General features: G+C 38.2%; 1 protein-coding gene and 1 pseudogene across 7 annotated transcripts in view; one reads left to right on the plus strand and one right to left on the minus strand.

The window, feature by feature from the left end:
- The window catches only part of HMBOX1 (homeobox containing 1), a 288,374-nt gene that overhangs the window by 109,123 nt on the left and 155,616 nt on the right, over nt 1-23,635 (plus strand). For all 7 annotated transcript variants that reach the window (XR_011165992.1, XM_069075647.1, XM_069075649.1 and 4 more), the window contains one exon: nt 20,022-20,498. Coding sequence is in view for 6 of the 7 variants with exons in the window: in XM_069075647.1 (XP_068931748.1) it covers nt 20,022-20,498 (477 nt within the window). In the remaining variant the exon portion in view is untranslated. The remainder of the gene's footprint in view (nt 1-20,021; nt 20,499-23,635) is intronic.
- Nucleotides 551-9,022, minus strand: LOC138152011 (peroxiredoxin-1-like; annotated as a pseudogene).

The following is a 23,635-nucleotide window of genomic DNA, read 5'->3' on the forward strand; positions in this document are numbered from 1 at the left end:
AATTGTCTTAGGAAGATCCTGAAGATCACCTGGCAGCTTAAGATACCAGACACTGAGGTCCTTCCTTAAACTAAACTGCCACGGGCAGCCAGGTGGCTCAGCGAGTAAGAGCACCGGCTCCAGTGTTGGGACGACCTGGAGATCGAATCCCGGGCTCAGACACTCAGCACCACACCCAGAAATAACTGGCCGTGTAACCTTGAGCAAGTTACTTAACCCCGATTGCTTAAAAATAAAATAAAATAAAACTAAACTGCCAGGCATTCAAACTCTACTGCAGAGAGCACAACTCTGATGGGCTGGTCATGTTGTTCAAATGCAAACCATATGCTTGCCAAAAAGACTGTTTTGTGGAGAACTCACACAGGGCTAGTGCTTACATGGTGGTCAGAAGAAGTGATACAAGGACACTCTCAAGGTCTCTCTTAAGAACTTTGGAATTGATTGTGTGACGACATGGGAGACACTGACTCAGCATGGCATGCCCGTATCAGAAAAGGCGCTGTGCTCTGTGAGCAAAGTAGAATTTAAACAGCTCAAAAGAAATATGAGATGTGCAAATGTTCACATGAACTATTTGTGTTCAACCTGTGGTAGGACATTGTGAGCTCATATTGGTCTGATCAGTCACAGTCGGACACACTGTAACTTGATTTGAGCATTTTGGTACTCTTTGTGATTGAAGGACAACTACCTACCAGATACATAGATCTGCGAGGTAAAATATCCCAAATTTGCTTATGATATCATTTTTTTACGTCTAAATCATATTCTTCTTTTGACCTTATCTTGCTATATAGTGTTAGATGTTGGTCTCTACCTAATTTTTGCCAAACTACTTTCTAGTTTTCCCAGCAATTTTTGTCAAATAGTGAGTTCTTGTCTCAAAAACTTGGATTGTTTGTTTGCACATATATTTTTAAAACTTGTTATACATGTTTGGTTTTGACTCCATGTATAGTTGTTATAGAATGAAATTTTGTTTAAAAATAATCCATAGGATTACTGAATATTGATATAGTAAGCATCTTAGAGGTTGTCTAGACCAACCTGCCCATTTTCTAAGAAAAATGAAATCCAGAAAGATCCAGTATGTTTCCCAGGGTCACACATTAAAATGGTGTTTTGTGCTATGTTATTAAATGTATATAAGAATATAATCATTGTTACCTGGTAGATTCTTATTGGTATGCTATTTTTTCATCTAAAATTCTCCTTCAGTCTCACTCAAGTATAGTTCGATTGTTTCTTGGGGTCTTTATCTGATACTCTGTACTAAGAAAGCATTTTACTTTAGTTTAGTCATTGACCTTAGTAGCTAATGGTAATATAGCCTTCTTGGTAATATTTGATACAGAAGTGCAGTACCTTGGTAGCAGAAACCTCTGTACCTACCCTATGACAAGTTCAGTGAAATTCTTTTTTTTTTTTTAGCCATTATGTAGTTTATTACAAACTTTAAAAAAAAAAATTGACCACTTATAAGTTTGAGAGAAAACCTTTTTATAAAAAAATATACTTTTAATCACTTTTTGATTAACAACCAGATGAAAACCAAATTCATTTACTTCTTTCTGGTTTTTTGGGGGGAGGAGTGCGGGTCTTATGTACCATAAAAATTTTAATATCTTTTTTTTTTTTTTGCTTTCTGGAGGGCAGTTGCGGTTAAGTGACTTGCCCGAGGTCACACAGATAGTTTTTGTGTTGTGTCTGAGGTCAGATTTGAACTCAGGTCCTCTTGACTCTAGGGTTGGTGCTAAAATTTTAATATCTTATTATGATCTACCTGTATTTTATGTATACCTTACAAAAGTTTGGTCCTATACAAGCATTGAATTGTTCAAGAAATAATAAGTAATTGATTTGAAAAAAACCCACATTTTAATTGAGAAAAATATTTGTTTATTTGTCTAATTGAGAAAAATATTGTTCTGAATTGTTTATATACATGCATATTGCTGTCTCCTCAGTGAAATTCTTAATTCCTAATTTAACCCTTAGAATATTTTAATGTTATGCAATAGAAGTAATCAATTGCCTTATTTTAGGTAAGAATGCAGTAATGTTCACCACTGCTATCTTTAAGAAACTAGTTCCTGAAAGGTTACTTGCAGATTAGTCTGTCTGTCCTGATTTAATAAAAAGCTATATTTTCACCTATTTGTTTTTAGGTAAAAATGTGGTAGAGGACATGATTAATACCAGTTTCATTCTGTAAAGTAATTCTTCATGTCTTATCTCTCAAGTGTACATAAACTTTTCTGTATGACAGTAAGAAGAAAAGTACTGTGTGAAAATTCAGTTTTTCTTACTAAATAAGTATTAGTTTTGAGACAAAAGGATTTATGAATGCAAAAATTTGGTAAATTAAACTGTACGTTAGTTGTACATCAAAATGATTTAGTGAATTTCATTACGGAAACTACAGAGAGAGACAGAAATAGCAATGACCTTGAGACAGTCTCAATAACAATTCTACCTGCTTTCTGAGTGTACAAGGTGTATGAGTGTTCAGGGAAGACTAGTACATCTGGTGTGAAGGCTGCTGAGCTCTTTTCAGTGCTGCTTTCCACCTTTGCTCTCTACCTGGTTACCTAATTCTCACCTGTGGCTCCAAGAAGCTATGGCATTCACAGTGGCCACATCCTAGTAAACTGTTTTGGCAGATGGACTAAACCAGGTTGAAGGTAACCAACAGCCCTCAAACTTGTCAGTAAGTGGTGTCTGCCCCAAGCATGTGACAACTTCCCCTGGTGGAATGGGCAGATGACAACAATTTCTTGCAACAGCCATGAAAATGGTAGAAGCAGGGGCAATGGAGTGTGTAGAGCTTGGTTAGACATCAAAGACACCAAGGTAATCCACAGTATCCTGAGCCATCACCTGTTGTCTCAACTTTTGTCTTGCTGCTAGACTCCAGTGACTCTGGAAGAGTGAGGCTGATGACTTTGTGCAATTCTGCCTAACTTAAATCCAATTTCTACATGAGTCAAGACATCACCCATATTATTTTTTTCCCCTTAGAATAAGTTTAATAGAGCTACAAAACATGCGATGAGCTTAAGCCCAAAGAGTTGACTGTGGTACAAACATTGTTAACACAGCACTTGGTCATTAAGAGTGAGAGAGAACTGGTAGGCTCAGCTGGCTGGCTGCTGCCCTCAGGAGGGAGGAATGATCTGGATGAATTAGGCCCCATGAGCATAGGGCATGCCCAGCTATCCCACGCTGCCTGGGCTCCTGCTACAAAGGCCTTCCACTTCAAAGGTTGGGGAAGATCAAGTACATTTGTCCTGCAGACAGTAGAGTACGCAGGCCCCATGGGGGGTGAGGAGAACCATCCATGGCTGCAGAGAGCAGTTCACTGCTGCTTGGAGAAGTATTCCTTACTCCCCTGAAAGTCAGGCTTGATGGTGTCACTCCTCAGTTTCCAGCCAACAGGGCATACTTCGCCATGCTTGTCTGTGAACTGGAAGGCCTGGACAAGCCAAAGAGTTTCATCTACAGAATGGCCCACAGGAAGGTCCTTGGTGGTGATCTGGCGAAGGATCCCCTTCTCATCAATGATGAAGAGACCCCTGAATGAAATTCCCTCATCTGCCTTTAAGACTTCATAATCTTGAGCAATGGTGCATTTGGGGTCAGACAACAATGAGATATTCACAGCTCCCAGTCCACCATTCTTCTTGACCATATTGACCCAAGCAAGGTGACAGAAGTACGAATCCACTGAGGTACCAATCACTTGGTAGTTGATTTTCTTAAATTTTTCAGCTCAATCACTGAAAGCAATAATCTCCATAGGGCACACAAAGGTGAAGTCCAAGAGGTAGAGGAGCACACAACGTATTTCCCTTTGTAATCAGAAAGGCTTTGAACTGCCGATCAGACATAACAGCGGTAGCTTTGATAAAATTAGGGGCTGGGTACCCAATCTTGGCATTTCCAGCAGACATTCTGACAGCAACAGCAAGCCTCTGCAGACAAGCTCAGAGGAACAACGAACATGTGAGGAGGATCTGGAGAATGCCCACCCATATTATTTTGCCTTTTTTTTTTTTTAAACCTATCTCAGAGTCCTGTGGCAACAAGTCAAGTGATGAAGCAGCAACTGCAGATGAAGTAGAAACTGTTGTCTCAGTTCTCCTCACCAGCAGCCCAGGCCCCAGGCTCAGTTTCTCACTGGACTGAAGCAGCAGTGGGATTCAGTGTCCCCCTGAGTGTCTGAGCAGCCTTTTTTAAGGACCATACTGCTCAACTCCTGGAGTGAGGAAGGGACCAGAAATGATGCCCTAAAAATTGTCTACTTCACTTAACCCTGACTTACTTAGCACAGCAGGTTGGGATCCTGCCCTTTATTTGAAACAAAAAAAAAATGTACTAAAACTTTTGTAAAGATGATACCTACTCACCACTGGTACATGCAGTGTATGCACACTTATGGACAACACTTAATCTAATAAACCTGAAAGATGAACAACTCTTGTGAGAGAACTCAGCAGGTATTGCATCCAAATAGCATCACTGAGTGAAACAAGACTGGCAAATGAAGTCTAGTTTATTGAAGTCAGAAGTGGATGCACATTTTTCTGAAGTGACCACAATTATGAGGAGTGCCATGAAGCTGGCATAGATTTCACAATCAAAACTAATCTAGGCAACAGTCTTGTATGCCTCTCAAAAGGAATGAATGACAGGCTCATAACAATGCATTCATCAGTGGCTGTGCTCTCACCATAATGAACCCTGAGGAGATCAAAATAAATTATTATGAAGACTGGAGACCCCTCATCATCAATGTGCTGAAAGAGAATATAAACTTATAATTTAACTACAGACTATCAGACATGGCAGGGATCCTTGGGAGGAATGGAGTCGGAAACTGTAGCAGCAGTGATACCTTACTCTACTGAAAACTTGTGCATCTCATGACCTTCTCATCACTGACACTGTTTTTCCATTTACCTAAAAACAATAAAATTTCATGGATGTACCCTCCCAGCAAACATTGGTATTTAATAGACTATGTAATTGTAAGGAGAAGAAGAGACAGACACAGATGGTATGTGAGAATGACTAAAGTGATGTGCAGTGCAGTGTTGGACCACTCATAATTTTATCCTCTCCAGGCTAAGCATTTTCATTCAACTAAAGCAGTGGCCCCAAGGTAAGACAACCAGAAGACTTAATGTCAATAGATCAGAGTGTTTCTCCAAGCTGAACAGTTTGTTGCTAACTTGGAGGGAAAGCTGAGTCAACACATGGTTGGCAACAGTGGAGCAGGAAAGATTCGGCAGCTTTCAGAGATTTGGTGCTTTTTTTTTTTTTCTTAGAGATTTTGGTCACTACATTTACTCATCTGGGCCTAAACACTTACAAATATGAAGATTGGTTTGGTGAAAATGATGGGGAAATTCAGAAGATGCTAAACAGAAAACAAGAACTCCACAGGTTTTACCAGCAGGATAGTCTGTCTCTAAGAAGGTAGTGTTTGACTCCATCAGAAGTTAAGTTCAAGCAAAGCTTGGATGCAAGATTCTTGGCTCAGTAAGAATGCAAATGAAATTTAGGTTTATACTGATAATAAAAATCCAAAGTGCTTTTATGATGCCTGGAAGGCTTTTTGTGGGCCAGAGACCTATGGTGCATCAGAACTGCTGATGGAGCCACATCGATTAGCGATAAGGACATGATCCTGGAGAGATGGGCTGAACACTTCCATAGTGTTCTCTGTCATCATAGTGACTGTCATCAACCAAAGCTAGAGCCATTGACTGTATACCTCAGATTGAAGTGAATCCCTCCCTAGCAAACTTCCAGCTAAAGAAGAGGTTTTGAATGCTGTTAGACTTATTTCATGTGGCAAAGCATGTGGTGCTGATTCTCTTCCAGTGGAGATTTACAAGGCAGGGGGTCCATTGCGCAGATAAATACTGACTAAAATATCCTTGGTTATATGGCAAAAGGAGATTATCCCTCAAATCCTAGAGCATAGGAGTTCAAGGGTGCCTTCGTTGTCCATCTCTGTAAAGGGAATGAAAAGAGGTTCTCCCTGTGATAGTCATAGATAGTCTCTCTCTTAGTCATTGCTGGCAAAATTCTTCCCAGAGTTCACCTGAATAGTCTTATCCTTCACCTGGAAGATGGTCATCTATCCAAGAGCCAGTACGGCTTTCAGAAAGGGCTGAGGAATGATCAGTGTGATGTTTTCTATCTGACAACTGCAGGAGAAATGCCAGGAGCAGAACAGAGGTCTGTATGCAACGTTTTTTGATCTGATCAAGGCCTTTGATACTGTCAGTCATGAAAGTTTGCTGGAAATTATGGCAGAATTTGGTTGCCTGGAGAAGTTTATCAGTGTTGTACATTATTTCCCTGATAGCATGCTTGCATAGGTTATGGATAGCAGACATTGCTCTCATACTTTCCTGTGGGCTTATTCCCATGCTTATTAGTATGATATTTTGAACAATGTTGTCAGATGACTTCAACAAGGATGAAAATGGTATCAAAGTCAACTACCACACTGATGGCAGATTATTTAACTTGAAAAGGCTACAAGCCAAGACTAGAGTGGAGAGAGAGTTGGTGCACTACTTTTTGTTCTTTGATGATTGTGAGCTCAGTGCAGCCTCTCAGACTGAAATGCAGTAAAGTATGAGTCGATTCTCTCCTATTTTCTCTAATTTTGGCCTCCTGACATTTAATACCAAGAATACATGGGTTCGGGGTGGCCAGGTAGCACAGCGAGTAAGAGCACCGGCTCCAATGTTGGGATGACTTGGAGATCGAATCCCGGGCTCAGACACTTAGCACCCACCCAGAAACACCTGGCTGTGTAACCTTGAGCAAGTTACTTAACCCCAATTGTTTAGGGGCAGCCAGGTGGCTTAGTGAGTAAGAGCACCGGCTCCAGTGTCAGGATGACCTGGTTCAAATCAGGGCTCAGATACTCAGCACCACACCTAGAAATAACTGGCCATATAACCTTGAGCAAGTTACTTAACCCCAATTGCTTAATAAAAAAAAAAAAAGAATACATGGGTTCCTCACCAGCCAGCACCATACCATTCCTATGTAGAACCATTGGTTATATAGCAAATGAAGATTTTTTAATGATGTAGATAAATTCCTTTACATTGGCAGTATACTTTCCAGGAAAGTCCACATAGATGATGAGAAGTTCACACATGTGTTGCCAGAACTAGTTCACTGTTTAGGAGGCTCTAAAACACAATGTGAGGGAGAAGAGGTAGTAGACTGCCTACCAAACTGAACGTCTACAGAGACATTGTGATGACCTCACTGTTGTATCACTGTGAAACCTGGACAGTATACCAGCACCATGTCAGGAAACTGAATCGCTTCCATTTGAATTGTCTTAGGAACATTCTGAAGATTACCTGGCATGATAAGGTACAGAACCCTGAGATCCTTTCTCAAACTGAATTGCCAAGCATTCAAACTCTACTGCAGAGAAGGCAGCTCTGATGGGCTGGCTAAAATGTCAAATGTATGTTTGCCTAAAAGACCATTTTACAGAGAGCTCATACAAGGCAAGCAGTGACATGGAGGTCAGAAGTGGTGATACAAGGACACTCTCAAGGTCTCTCTGAAGAACTTTGGAATTGATTGGGAGTCACTGGCACAGGACTATCTGATGTGATGTGCCCACATCAAAGAAGGCACTAAGCTTTGTGAGCAAAGCAGAATTGCAGTAGTTCAGAAGAAATGTGAGATGTGCAAATTAAGAGCCATCTTCATCCCAAATGTTCAGGACTGTTTGTGCCTGACTCATGGTATAGCCTTCCCCAGTTATATTAGTCTGATCAACCATGGTGAGACACACTGTACTTTGACCCCAACATAGTGATGTCATTTTGATCCTTAAGCATGAAGGACAACAACTAACTAACCTGCTTTCTGAAGATTAGCCTGTTGAAATGCAAAGGTTCATCACCAGTAGATTGACCATTTGGTGATGAATTATTTGGCAATGGAAACCTATGCAAATAAAAATACAAAATTATTTTCAGTCTTTTATGATGCCCTTTTGTTTCTCTAGTGAGTAACATTAATAAGGTGGCAGTAGAGGGAATATTCCACAAGGCCTTGTCCTACATCATCTTCTTTCAATATAGTATTTTGCTTGGTGAGTCTATCAACTCCTATGGATTCAGGTATCATCTTTTTTGCAGGTGATTTTCAGATCTGTTTACTCAGCTATAACTTTTCTCTTGACCTCAACGCAGGCTTGTATCTCCAACTGCCTTTTGGACATCTCAAAACATATGTCTTGTAGAAATCTTAAACTCAAACTACCTAAAACTGAACTTATCTTTTTTTTTTTTTTGCTAAATGCTCTTTTCTTCCTCACTTTCCCACTTATTACCACCCAGGCTTCAAAGCTAGGTGTTTTCTTTGACTCCTTTTTCCCTCTTTCACCCTCATATCAGATCTGTTGCCTGGTCCTGTCATTTACACCTTTCTTTTTTGATTGCCCCAGGTATAATCCCTCATTTTCTCACTCCTTGACTAATTGCAGTAGATTGTTGGTTTCCCTGACTCAAAGCTCTCTCTACTCTAGTCTCTTTTCTACTTAGATGTCAAAATTATTTTCCTAAAGTATACATCTGATCTTGTCACCCTCCCATCTTCACATTCACTGAACTCCTGTCTTTCCCCATTATCTTCAGAATCAAATATAAAATCCTGAGTATGGCTTTTAAAGCCCTTCATAAACTGTTACCCACCTATCTTTTTAGTCTTCTTATACTTTATTCCCCTTCACATAATCTTTGAAACTGGTGTCCTCAATATTATTTGCACAGGACCCTCATTCTCCTGAGTATGAGTGTTTTCAATGACTGTCTTCAATTCCTGGAACTCTTTCTCTCTTCATCTCCACCTTCTATTTCCTTTGCTTGTATCAACTCCTAGCTAAAGTCTTGCTTTTAAAAAGAAGCCTTTCAAAGAATTGGACATTGAGGGGATGTCCATCAGTTGGAATTAGCTGCATAAATTGTAGTATATGAAAATAATGGAATACTGTTGTTCTTTAAGAAATGATGAGCAGGTAGATCTCAGAAAAACCTGGAAAGACTTATATGAACTGATGCTGAATGAGGTGAGAAGAACCAGGAAAACATTGTACCCACTAACAGTACTATTCTGTGATGATCTACAATGAAAGACTTATCCTCTTCTCAGCAATACAGTGATCCAGGATAATCCCAAAGGACTCGGTACAGGATGCTGTCCACATCCAGAGGGGGAACTATGGAGTATGAATGCAGATCAACTCATACTCTTTCCACTTCTTTTTTGTTTTGTTTTTTTTCCCATGTGGTTTTCCCCTTTTGTTCTGATTCTTCTTTCATGGCATGACTAGTGTGGGAACTGTGCTCAATATGATTGTACATGTGTAACCAGTATCAGACTGCTTGCTGTCTTGGGCAGGAGGGAGAGAGGGAGAAGCTGAATGCTGGAAGCTGTCTTTACATGTAATTGGAAAAAATAAAATATTATTAAGTGCAAAAAAATTTTTAAAGAGCCTTTGCATTCCCCCTCAATGACAGAACCTTCCCTCAAAGATTATCTCCAAATTATCCTGTATATATCTTGTTTACACTTAGTTCTTTACAGATTGTTTTCTCAAATAGATTTAAAATTCCTTGAGAGCTTAATAAAAGCTTGTTGACTTTACAGAAAGTTCTGAGAATCACAGTTTTCAGATAGTTTATAAGCATTAACTTATGTAGAGGTTCATACTTTATATCATCTTTCCTAATAACTGGAAAGTAGATCTATTATTAAAGGAATAAAATTGAATCATTCTTAATATTATTAAATTAAATCTCAATCAGTCAATTAACAAAACATTTACTCAGTACCTACTATGTGCTATGTACTCTGCTGTGTACTTGAATTTAACTATGATGAAATTAGAGCTAAATGGAAGAGTTCTTCAGGCTGTTCTTGGAAAATCAAATAAAGCAGCTGGTGGAGTTGAGTGTGTCATCAATCCAAAGACAAGAAGAAACATTCTTTTTGGGGCATTTGGTCTTCTTGTATTATAGTATTCATGTTGGCAGACAGGCAGTGAGCCAGTCCCAGTATTCAAGAAGCTTATATTCCTAATGGGGGAAGACAACACACAGAAGGAAACTGAAAAATGGTGGAGGAGGAGGAAAAGATATTCACATCTGAGCATGGTGACCAGGTCCGGAGGGGAATGAAGTATGATTGACCTGGGTCTGTACCCAGTGTAGGGGGCCACAGAAGGGACTCGTACCAATGGGAAAAGAAGGTGCAAAATTGTTTGAAGTTGAGAAGGCGACTGAGCCATTGTGGAAAACTGGAAAGTCAGAAGCACAGTGATAAGTATTTGTCAAAAGACCATCTGCAACTTATGTCCCCATATCATTTGCAGAGAATTAAAAGGTAGAGAAATTTTGTAAAGACTTGATAAAGTACTTCACATTAAATTAATATGTATATGCTTTGATGTTCAGTGATTTCTTTTTTAAAATTAAATTTTAATTTTTCAATCAGTAAGTCTTCCTTCTTTTTTCCCTACTCCTCCTATGTACTTCCCAATTGAGAAGAAAAGAAATACAAAATCTCTATGACAAACACTTATTACCTAGTCAAGCAAAATAAATTTCCATATTGACCATGTTATTTCTATCTACTTGTCTGTCTTTGTTTCTTATCTGTCTGTATGTCTTTTTGTCTGGATATCTGTCTATCCATCCATGTAGTATTTTACCTTTCAGGAGGAGAGTAGCATGTTTTATTATAAATCCTCGATGTCTGGTTGGTCAATATGCTGATCAAAATATCTAATTCTTACAAAATTGTTTGTCTTTGCCATACTGTTATATAAGTTGTTCTCCAATTTTACTTACTTTACTCTGCATCATTTCATACAAGTCTTCAGTTATAATTTTTTATAGCACAAAAACATCCTGTCACATCTGTATTCCATAACTTGTTCAGCTATTCCTTAATAGATGGAACCTCTCAAGTTCCATTTTTTGCTCAAAAAGAGCCAGAAATATTTTTGTATTGATTTTGCTTAGGACTAATCCCTTCCTTAATCTGCTCTCCCTCTAATCTTTCTTCTTCCCTTTCCCTCCTGTTTTCCTGGAAGGGGAAAGTGAGACCAGAGACTTTGCATAGCTCTCCCTCACTTCAATCCAATTCACTTGCAAGTCATGGCAAGACCTCCTTGTTGTCATGGTTCTCTTTGAGAACTAAGGACTAACAGCAGCAACCAGTTTTCCCATAGAGTGAAGGTATTTCTATACCCAATTGTATATGTTCTTTCCTTCTGTGACCAGTTCAGATGAAAATGAGGTCATCTTTGACACTAACACATTCAAGTGTCACCTATTCTGTCCATCCTTTTGTCATTTGTTTAGACTTCTGCTTGCTCACTTGAAATAATTTTATATAACCTTCAATTTTCTTCCCTCTTAAGAGTATTCTTCCTTTATGTTTTCACTCTTCTCTTAAGATTATCAAGACATAACAGAACTACTCCCAGGCCTTCTGTCTACTTAGACTCCTTCAGTGACCTCTGATAATAATTGAGATCAGAGGGGGTGCATATATCATCTCCTCATATTAGAATCAAAAGTAAGCTGTTTAATCCTTATTTAGCTTTTTATGATTGTTCATGTTTATCTCTCACAAGTTTCATAAAGCAGCATGTCTTTCCAATTTGACAATAAGATATAGAAGGTGCATTTAATGATTTGAAGGATCAGTTAATCACAGCATCTATATTGAAATAACTGTACCCACAGAAACAATTCATGGCTGCTTCTGAAGCATTCCTCTTTATTGTTGTGGCCTGTGAAAGGATGGCCCTATCACCCTTATCCCTCTCTCAGATCTGTGCATCATTCCCTTAGAAGAAGGAGCTTCTCAAAGTCAGAACTGTGCCTAAGATTTGGAGGCATCATTTTGTTTTTGATTTTGCTTTTTAAAAATATTTTTAAAATAATAATTCATTTTTTCCTAATTGCATATAAAATTTTGAAAATTCATTTTTTAAAAATTTGAATTCCAAATTCTTCCTCTTTCCTGTCCCCTTTCTCTAAGATGCTAAGCAGTTTGATATTATATTTGAAGGAAGGAAAATAGAGTTTGCAAGCTGTAGAGCATCAAGCTTAACTTTTTTCCCTCGCAAAATTCTAGAAAATATTATTAATTTAATTCAGTAAGTGTTTATTAAGTGAATGCCATGTTACAGGTAACGTAATAAGCACAAAGGAATCAAGGACAAAAAAAAGACAATCTCTGGCTTTACAGAGCTTACATTTTACTTGGGTACGGGGTCAGTACATAGATAAGTAAATACAAGATATATACAAAACAAATGTAAGTTTGAGTGAACAACACACTAAGAAGTAGGGGAATCAGGAAAAGCCTCTTGAAATATTAACCAGCTGTGAAAGGAAAATGCTATCGATAAAGAAAGCTTTACCTCAAGAGAACATATCTCTTATTAACAACATTGAATCTGTATTTGATTCAGGAATCAGTTTTTAAGAGCTATAAGAGATTTCTGCCTGAATTGGTATCATGAAACTTTACTAAGGAATAGTAGTTGCTGTTTATCCTTCATCCTTAAAGAGGACCAGTGGCATCACAGAAGTTGATGTCTACTTGCTCAAAGAGGAATTGGAGCTGAGTGAGGCAGAGCAGTGCCAAAGTTGTCAGCTTTACTCCTCAGGAAACACTGAAGTCCAGTGGTAAGACAAAGCTAAAGACAACTGGCAGCCCAGGATGCAGAGTGTGACCTTGGCCTTTCTAATTTGGGTCTTTCCCAGGTCTCAGTTTGTCTGAGGCCCAGCCCATTCAATGACTAAGGACTAGGTAAGAGTTGGACAAAAGAGGACCCATCACACTCCTATGGAATAAGTGGAATCTGCCTGATCTCTAGCTTAAAAAAAAAAGTGGGAAAAGGCCAAATGAAAATCCTTATTTTTAAAACTTTAAAATAAGTTTAAGACACATTCAAAAGTAGTTAAAATTGGGGTGGCTTGGTGGCAATGAATAAAGCACCAGCCCTGGAGTCAGGAGGACCTGAGTTCAAGTCCAGCCTGACACTTAACACTTACTAGCTGTGTGACCTTGGGCAAGTCACATAACCCCAATTGCCCTGCCTTCCCCCCTCCAAAAATAAAAAACCAAAACAAACAGGAATAGTTAAAATGACAGTTGATACAGTCCTCACCAGGATTTCTTTATGTGTATTTATAGTACCAACAACCTTAGAACTCAGAGACAGTTATCAGTGAACATCTAGAAAAAGATGCAGAGTTCAGATAGCATTATGGAGAACCAACCAAGGTATACACTAGAAAAAAGTATGGAATCCTAGCTCCCTTGACAGCTGCTTGAAGATTAGAGAAGTTCCAGAGCTAGCAGTGATCAGAAATTGAAGGAGAAACCACTGTAGGCCATTTCTCCAATGAAAGATCACATATTCAACCCACAGGCAGTTAAGAAATTGAGATAGGAACTGTGGAACAGGGAGCTATTGTTAACCAAGAGAAGCAGTCTTTGAGCAGAACACAGCTATGGTATCTCTTTAAACCAGGAGAGGAGACCTGAAACCTAGTCCCTTAGAACAGAAGAGGGCACTGCCTGCCTGACCAGATAAGAACAGCCAGTGCCAAACAAAGCTTACTAAAGTCTGACCACAAATGGCCAGAACCAATCCCTAAGAAAAAGTTCCCCACTCTGGAATTTTCAGGTAAGGTGGAAGAATGAATGAACAAAAACCAAAAAAGAACCATAATGATGTCCCAGTGATGCCCAAGAGATGAACTGAAAAGAAGAGAATATTTCCAAATCACCTGCAAGTAAAGTCTCCAAGTAAAACAGCATCTTGGATACATAACCAATTAGAATTCCAAGAAAAAAGGTTAGAAGAGGTTTGTTGTTGTTTTTTTAAAGGGAAAGTTTAAATTTTTATTGTAAATTTTAAAAAGAACACTGGAAGAAAAAATTGGAAAAGAAAAGAGAGCTATGGAAGAGATTTGAAAAAAAGAATTTAGAGCTTAGCACAAGAGGTATGAGTTTGCCCAAGTACCAGTCATTGAAAATTAATATAGTTAGGGGCGGCCAGGTAGCACAGTGAGTAAGAGCACCGGCTCCAGTGTTGAGAAGACCTGGAGATCGAATCCCGAGCTCAGACACTTAGCACCCACCCAGAAACACCTGGCTGTGTAACCTTGAGCAAGTTACTTAACCCCGATTGCTTAGGGGCGGCCAGGTGGCTCAGCGGGTAAGAGCACGGGCTCCAGTGTTGGGATGACCTGGATCAAATCCCGTCTCAGATACTTAGCACCACACCCAGCAATAACTGGCCGTGTAACCTTGAGCAAGTTACTTAACCCCGATTGCTTTAAAAAAAAAAAAAGAAAATTAATATAGTCACATAGAAATTAATGACTACATAAGATAAGTCAAAAGTTTGAAAAATACCAGAAAATATAAATTGTTTTACTTTAAAAAAAAATAACCTCACCTGGAAAATAGGACAAAGAGAGATAATTTGAGAATCATTGGATTACTTGAAAATCATGTCTAAAAACAACCTATTTCAAGAGAGAATGAAAGAAACATGGGTAGAGTAAAAAATAGAATCCACTGATCATCTCCTGAAAGAAACCCCCAGATGAAAACTGCCAGTTATATCACAGCTAAACTCAGAACTTATAGATTAAAGAAAAAATACATCCCGCATCTAGGAAGAAAGAATTCAAATACCAAGGAATTCATTAGGGCCATACAAGATATAGTAGCTACTTTTATAAAGGAGAGGACTATATAGAACACAGTACCTCATAAGACAAAAGATATGTCTACAACTAAACATAACAAAACTTAATAATCCTGCTTTGGAAAAAATCGTTCTTCAGTGGCATGGAAGACTAACAGATAATTCATGATGATAAGACCAAAGTAGAAACATTAGAAGGTAAATACACATGAGCTATCAGATGAGACTTTATAAGGATGAACTTTTTACATTCTGTCAGGAAGGATGTTTTAAATATCCTTTCAGAGATTTAATATCATGGATCATAGAAGGAGGCAAATAAGACTGAGGGCTTGGAATTGGTTTTGTTATGTTTTGATAATCTTAAACAAAGAAAGAAAAACTAGAGGGGAACAGATCACAATAGGAGGGAAGGGGATGAAATGTGGGAGAACTTTACATAATTGGAGTGCATAAAGAAGGTGGGGGCGGCTAGGTGGTGCAGTGAATAGAGCACTGGCCCTGGAGTCAGGAGGACCTGAGTTCAAATCCGGCCTCTGACACTTAACACAAAAAACTAGCCATGTGACCTTGGGCAAATCACTTAACTCCAATTGCCCTCCAAAAAGCGAAAAAAAAAAAAAGAGCAATGGGGGAGTGTGGGTCACTCCAACTTCTTTTATCTTTACTGGTCAAAGGACAATAAAACACACACACACACAGATTTTGGAATAGAATAAAGAGTCATTTCATGAGGGAAAATAGGTACCTCCTTAGTGAGCAGAGGAGCCAAAACTTCCTCTGACTTTACATCTTGTGTCTTCCATCTCCTACTAGGCCCTTAGGGAAGGGACTAGACCAGATGTTTCCCATATGTCCCAAAGGATTTTCTCTTGCCCCAAAGCAGTAACTTCCATCTGTGCTGGCACAAGGCAACTTCCACCTCCTGCCACCAGCTTATTCTACCAAGTGGAATGTGGAAAACCTGTGGTGCAAAGAGGAGCAACCTATTCTTTGACTTCAGGCTTTTTATCTTTTTCTGTACCTGTCCTTTGAGGGAAGAAGAGGAAAGTTCATGGAGAGTGGAACTTCTTTCTCCTGTTCTGCAGGTTCAATTTCCATCTCCTGCTGTGCCTTTTTCCTGCCTAATCTCTACCCTTTGAACGGAAGAGCAGTACTGAAGCAAGGCCTTTCTTCTCATTTGACCATGTCTCTCCCATCTCCTGCTAGACTTGCATGTGTGTGCATGTATATCTACTTGATCCCCTTTTATTCTGTTATCTCGAGATTATACCCTTTGATATGAACAGGCAGTTCTCAGAAGATGAAATTAAAGATATCTATAAGCCTAAGAAGGAATGTTCTAAATCACTATTGATTAGAGAAATGCAAATCAAAACAACTGTGAGGTACCACATCTCATCGTCCAGATTGGCTAAGATGACAAAACAGGAAAATGATAAATGCTGGAGAGGATGTGGAAAAATTGGAACACTAATGCATTGTTGGTGGAGTTGTGAACTGATGCAACCATTTTGGAAAGCAATCTGGAACTCTGCCCAAAGGGCTGTATATAAGTGCATATCTTTTGACCCAGCAATACCACTTCTAGGGTTATATCCCAAAGAGATCAGAGACATGGAGGAGGACCCATATGTACAAAAACATAGTGGCTCTTTTTGTGGTGGCAAAGAATTGGAAATCAAGGAGATGCCCATCAGTTGGGGAATGGCTGAACAAATTGTGGTGTATGAATGTAATGGAATACATAAGAATAAATGAGGAGCAAACTGACTTCATAATAACCTGAAGAGACTTATATAAACTGATGCTGAGCGAGAAGAGCAGAACCAGGAGAAATCTGTACACAATCACTGACACAATGTACATGTGACAACTAACTTCAGTAGACTGGACTCCTCTCAGCAATGTAAGGTTATAAGACAACTCCAAAAGACTCATGATCAAAAGACATATCCACATCCAGAGAAAGAGATGCGGAGTCTGAATGCAGATTGAAACAAACTACGTGCTGTATTTCTTTTTCTTGTTTTTTTGTTGTTGTTTCCTCTTTCCTACTGATCATTCCTTTAGTTATAGTCCTTTACAACCTGACTAATGATTAATGTGAAGATATTTGTAGATCCTGTATTTGAGTGCATGCCGCCATGATGGGGCAGGGGAAGTATAGGGAGGGGGAGAAAATTTGAAACTCAAGGGACTGTGGAACCGAATGTTGTAAACTAAAAGTAAATAAACAAATCAATTTAAAAAATTTTTAAAATAAAAACATTTGTGCAGTATTAAAAAAAAAAGATTGTAACCTTTGTCGTTTCCCTTTTGTAATCTTCAATATCCCCATTTCCTCCAACCTACAAACACTCAAATCTCAATTTGTAATGGTGTGACTTTTTCAAGTTTAGCTGAGATATGGATAGAAGAGATAGTATGTCATAAGATGATAGCTAGTGGAGATGATTAGGTTCAAGTGAGGATTTGGGGGGTTTTTTAAGTGCATATTCACGCTAAGTTTATCATTGAAAAACCCTTATTTTGGAGCAGCTAGGTGGTTCAGTGAATAGAGCACTGGCCCTGGAGTTAGGAAGACCTGAGTTCAAATCCAGCCTCAGACATTTAACACTTACTAGTTGTTTGACCTTGGGCAAGTCATTTAACCCCAATCTTGCCTTCCCCCTTCCAAAACAAACAACAACAACAAGAACAAAAACCCCTCATTTGACCCTACCATCATCAAGTTAATCAATAAAAATTATTCCTAAATTCATCATTAAAAGATCCTTATTTGACCCTACCAAATATTTCCACTATCAGCCTGTCTCTTCTTGGTCACCCATGTGTGCTCCTCTTCTCTCTTCCCATCTTAACTAAACTTGAAAAATCAAAGTCATCTACTCTCAGTGACTTCCTCTTACTCTCTTTTAAAACCCTTTGTAATCTGGCTTCCAATTATATCATTCAACTGAACTGCCCTCCAGAGTTACTAATGATTTAACATTATCAAATCTAATTGGACTCTTCTCAGCCTTGATCCTTAACATCTCTAACCTTTGACACTGTGTCCTGGATACTCTCTTTTGTTTAGGTCTTTGTGACGCAGCTTTCACCTGGTTCTCTCAGCACAGGGACTATTTTTTTTTCTTTTCTTTGTACCTCTAGCACTTAGCATAGTGCCTAGCAAGTAAGTTCTTAATAAATAACTTACTAACTGACTAATTGAATATTCTCTCCCTCTGTATACATTCTGCTTTCCAAGTTCATTTAAGAAGGGAGTGTGTTGGGGGTCTCTAGGTGGCGCAGTGAATAGAGCACTGACCCTGGAGTCAGGAGGACTGGAATTCAAATTTGGCCTCAGACACTTAATACTTACTAGCCATGTGACCTTGGGAAAGTCACTTAACCCCACTTGCCCCTCCAAAAAAAGAGTGTGTAGCAACATAAGCAACCACCTTATATAGATGCATAAAGGCTAAAGATAAAATGCCCTCTTGGAAAGAGCTAACTAACTAGTCATATTGACTAGACTGGAGAGTGTGTGAAGATGAATAATAAGAAATATATGCAGTGGTCACATCACATCCAGGTGATATTGCAACCCCTGATCTTTCTACCTTACTAGACACAGAAGTCACCCCAAGCCCTACCCTACTAACTACTGTGTTGTATTGTGGGTCTCATTGCTTAACTGGGAATGCACCACAGTGGTGAGGACAACTGTTCCAACTTAGAATCAGTTCATTTTCCACTGAAGAAAAGGTATTTTATTCCTCTCCAGAGCAGGAGAAAAAAATATTATTCCACTCGGCCAGTGTCATGGGAAGCTACCACAGGATAGAAAAAAGTGCCACTGAATCTTAGGACCCTCACTGAAGCATTTATCATTATTTTAAGGGAATATACTCCCAATTTAGCCTAGCATAAGACATGTCCATAAAGTATGGTAGACATAGAAGCTGGGAGAAGTTGATTTCTAGGAACAAGAAACTGAAGCAGAAAACTAAGACTCAGAACATACATATGTGAAAATTAATTATTCATAAAATCAATATAGAACTATACCATGAACCAATTTCCAGGCCAGCAATTCTACTGCAATCCCGAAACAGTTTGGAAGCAAAGGGAATTCTATGATATTTAGAAATTAAACTTTTGTTGCTCTGTTAGAATCTTTATAGTGCTAGACATGTTGCCTAGGCCACATATTGTATATACAGAGAAAAGAATACCTTCTTAGATATTTTTGGATGTGCTTTTATACCCAATGAAGATTAAAGGGAACTTTAGCTGTGGAAGTAATTTCAAAAGAGCTAGAAGTGCTCTTTCTCCATTCTCCCTTTCCCTTTTTTTTCCTCTCTCAGAAGCTCTAGGTTTTGTTTTGTTTTTTTGCCTTTACAAAAAGAATGAATGAATCAAATAAGAAGAGTATATTTAAGAATCTACTCAATTGCGGGATAGGTGGCGCAGTGAATAGAGCATCAGCCTTGGAGTCAGGAGGACCTGAGTTCAAATGTGGCCTCAGACACTTAACACTTACTAGCATGTGACCTTGGGCAAGTCACTTAACCCCAATTGCCCTGCCCTCCCCCCTCCAAAAAAAAGGGGGAAAAAAGAATCTACTGAATTGATTGGATGAAAACATATAATAAGCCTCATGTCTCATTACCATATCTGCCTTTAATGTTTCTGTATTGACTATTAGTTTTTATTTATAGTAATAGTTTGCTTAAAGTCTTTTTCTTCCTTATAATGAAGATGATAGGATAAGTTTCTGTTGATAATTGAGATGTAAAAAATCATTACAAATCCAAGTTTGATTATCAGTTGTTATTCCTTTAATCTAAAACAACAAATTAGAGGTGGAAAAAATACCTCTTTGGGGCATAAAATCATTCTCTGTGGAGTTTAATATTGCTTCCTTTTGAAATGATTATAAGCTTGTTTTTATAGTTGATTTTTTATTCATATTTCTTGAAATTGGGGAAAATACAAAATTTGACACTTTATGTCTAATTTTCATGTATTTCCAACCACAAGAAACTCTTTCAATCTCTAATACTCTTAATTCACTATATAAAAGAATTTTAGATATTATTTAAAACAAAAGGTTTTAAAGGAATTTTAAATGAATATGTATTCCATCTTTTTAAAGCATCTTTTTGTTACACTGTGTGACTAGTAATTTAACAGAAATAATTTCTTTTATTTATCACTTTTTCTTTAGTTTGCTGGAAACCATGTCTCACTACACAGATGAACCCAGATTTACTATAGAGCAAATAGACCTGCTTCAGCGCCTTCGACGTACTGGAATGACCAAACATGAAATTCTCCATGCTTTGGAAACTTTAGATCGTCTTGATCAAGAACATAATGACAAATTTGGGAGAAGGCCCAGCTATGGAGGTGGTTCTTATGGAAATAGTACCAACAATGTCCCAGCATCTTCCTCTACAGCTACAGCTTCCACACAGACCCAACATTCGGGGATGTCCCCATCACCCAGCAACAGTTATGACACTTCCCCTCAACCTTGTACTACTAATCAAAATGGGAGGGAAAGTAATGAAAGGTTGTCCACTTCGAATGGAAAGATGTCTCCCACTCGTTATCATGCAAACAGCATGGGTCAGAGATCATACAGTTTTGAAGCCTCAGAAGAGGACCTAGACGTAGATGATAAAGTGGAGGAATTAATGAGGTTAGTCTAGATGATAGATTTATATTACACTGCTGTTGTTTTCAGAACTCCCATGAAATTCTTTGTAAATGACATTGTGTTTTAACGTAACATTACTTTTAGGACTGTCTAATTTGTCCTTTAAGATGAGTTAATAAAGCTTCATTTTTAGATTGTGATTGATCCTTTAGTTAGCAAAAATAAAAGTTTTCCAACTGCTGGATATTGGGGGAGGGCATTCTGGGTAAAAGGACATGATGTAACCAGGATTTCGTATTATTAAAATTAAATGCCTGGTGCTCCGTAGACACTTAATAAGAAATTTTTAAATTGAGTTGAACATCATAGGAATGTATAGGATGATTGGGAGGGATTATGTGTATATTAAGAATGAGGGTCTCAATATAAAAAAATATACAGAAAAACATTAACATTTAACATACAATTATTGTGGTCTCAGCAAATGGTAATGGTGGCCTGAATCGAGGTAATAACAGTAAGAATAGTTAAGGTGACAGGAACTTAAGCCTTTTCAGAAATAGTCTCAACAGGATTTGATTGCACGTGGGGTTAAAGAGGAATCAAAAACAGTTCTGTGTGAACTTGGGTGCCTAAGAGAATGTGAACATGAACAAAATGTGACAATAAGTTGGTTGAAGAGAATAACCTTGTAGAGAATAATTTTAAATCATATAGTGTGATCAGAAGTCAAATTTCAAAGTGGTTTTGAATTGGAGAGACTAGGTCTAGACTACTGTTGTATCACATTGGAGAGTAAAAAAGAAGGAAAGATATCCTTTATAGATATTTCCTTAGCTTTTGTTCTTTTAAACAAAATTAAAAGATTATCTTTCAGCTTTTTATTACTTGCAATCCTGTAGTATTTTGCATTATAGGATTGTAAAAAAATTTCTTTTTGTATAGAACATTACATAATTTTGTGTTAAGCAATAATTACTTTTGAGAAGCAATGTGGTCTAGTAGAAGAATACTGTATTACATTTAGAGACCTGGGATATTCAACTGTGTAACCTTGGGTAAGTCCTTTCTAGTTCTATAATACTATCCATTTTTATGTAGCACTTTATAATAATTTTCAATGCTCTTTCCTCTTCATGAGTGAAAATTTGAAGAAGATAGTTTTCACTTTATAAGAAATAATTTGCTAACAATTAGCTTCCTTCAAATGAAATTGGTTATCCCATGACCCTTTGATTATACAAAGATAGAAAACCCATTGATGCACTCTAGAAAAGGGATTGATAAACTTATATATAAAGCTGGCCAGTGGATAGCACATTGAACACTGGAGTTAAGGAGGCCAGAGTTCAATTCCAGCTTCACACACTTAGTAGCTTTGTGACCCTTTTTCTCATCTGTAAAATGGGATTCATTATAAAAACAATTACCTCCCAGTGTTGTTGAGGATAAAATAAGATAATATCTAGGAAGCCCTTTGCAAGCCTTAAAAGCATTATGTAAATGTTAGATCTCATTAGTAAAGGCCCAAAGTAGACATGATGCATATCATTCATTCTCTCTTTAATCAAATACAAACCTGGGTCACTTTTGTTTTACTTTATCAGATTTCATTTTAAACTTGACTTTGTAAGTTCAGATTTTTTTACAAATCCTGATTTATTGCTCTTAATTTATTTGGGTTCAGAACTGATTACTGTTCCACAGAAGGGGCAGGAAGTTTTATAAGGGATCAGACAGATGTAAGTTGAAATAGTGAGTTTATTTTGTATGTCCTCTGGCTCAGGTCATTACCCAAATAGGGCAGCTTTTTGTTTGTCACAGTAATTCATTTTTAATTAGAAATAGTATATTATATATTAGCAGACTGAAAATTAGATGATTTTAGATGAAGCAAACTTATAATAATAGATAGCATTTATATAGTATTTTAAGGTTTGAAAAGTGCTTTTTACACATATTAATCTCATTTATTCCTCACAGTATCCCTGTAAGGTAGGTGATATCATTATCCCAAATTTGCATTTGATGAAACTGAGGCTTAAGAGAGTTTGAGGATAAGGGGGTAATAAGATGTCAGAAGATTGTAAAGGCTATAGAGGGGGCAGGTTATGAAGGGCTTTGAAAGCCTGAGAGATTTTATAATTGTAGGGAGCTACTGGAAATCAGAATGTGAGTGTGTGACATAGTCAGGACTTTAGGAAGATCACTTTGACAGCTGAGTAGAAAATAGACTAGAGTGGAGAGATTTGAGACAGGTAGACCAATCAGTATACTATGTAGTAGTCCAGGTGTAAGGTGATAAAGGCCCGCTCTAGAGTGGTAATAGTGTCAGAGGACAAAATAGGTTGTATGTAAGAGATGTTATAGAGGTAAATTTTACATTATGATAGATACAGCTTTTAATAAGTGCTTACTATATGCCAGGGACTGTGCCTAGAAATAGAATACATGCAAGCAAGGTATTGCTTGCCTTTAAGAACCTTACATTCTGGGGTGGCCAGGTGGCGCAGTGAGTAAGAGTGCCGGCCCCAGAGTTGGGAGACCTGGGATCGAATTTGGGCTCAGACACTTAGCACCCACCCAGAAACACCTGGCCGTGTAACCTTGAGCAAGTTACTTAACCTCAATTGCTTAGGGGCGGCCAGGTGGCACAATGAGTAAGAGCGCTGGCCCCAGAGTCGGGAAACCTGGGATCGAATTCAGGCTCAGATACTTAGCACCACACCCAGAAATAACTGGCTGTATAACCTTGAGCAAGTTACTTAACCCCAATTGCTTAAAAAAAAAAAAAGAACCTTACATTCTAATGGAGTAAGGCAGCACATAAAGGGGAGGTGGGAAGTATGAGGTAGCATGGCATGGAGGTGGAGCCAGATGTAAGTGGGGTAGAGGACTGGGGCTTGGACAAGATAACACAAAAGCTCACCTATCAAAGCCTAGGATCCCAGGGTCAGAGTCCAGGTAATACTTCGCAGGGAAGAGGTGAGGTGATAGTCACAGTGAAAGGCATGACATGGATATAGACCAGAAAGTGTCCTTTTACCTGAATCCTGACTGATAAATGAGTAGATTATAGTTAGATGTATAGGGGATAAGATGAAAATTCAGTTCATTTCAGTAAGCATCACACATCTCCTTTGTTCTAGGATATAAAGACCAAAAAATAAAAAATTAAA

The sequence above is a fragment of the Petaurus breviceps genome, unplaced genomic scaffold, assembly GCF_028583685.1.
Source record: "Petaurus breviceps papuanus isolate PSGF00001 unplaced genomic scaffold, PetGlider_PUasm1.0 90919, whole genome shotgun sequence".
In the NCBI taxonomy this organism is placed as follows: domain Eukaryota; kingdom Metazoa; phylum Chordata; class Mammalia; order Diprotodontia; family Petauridae; genus Petaurus; species Petaurus breviceps.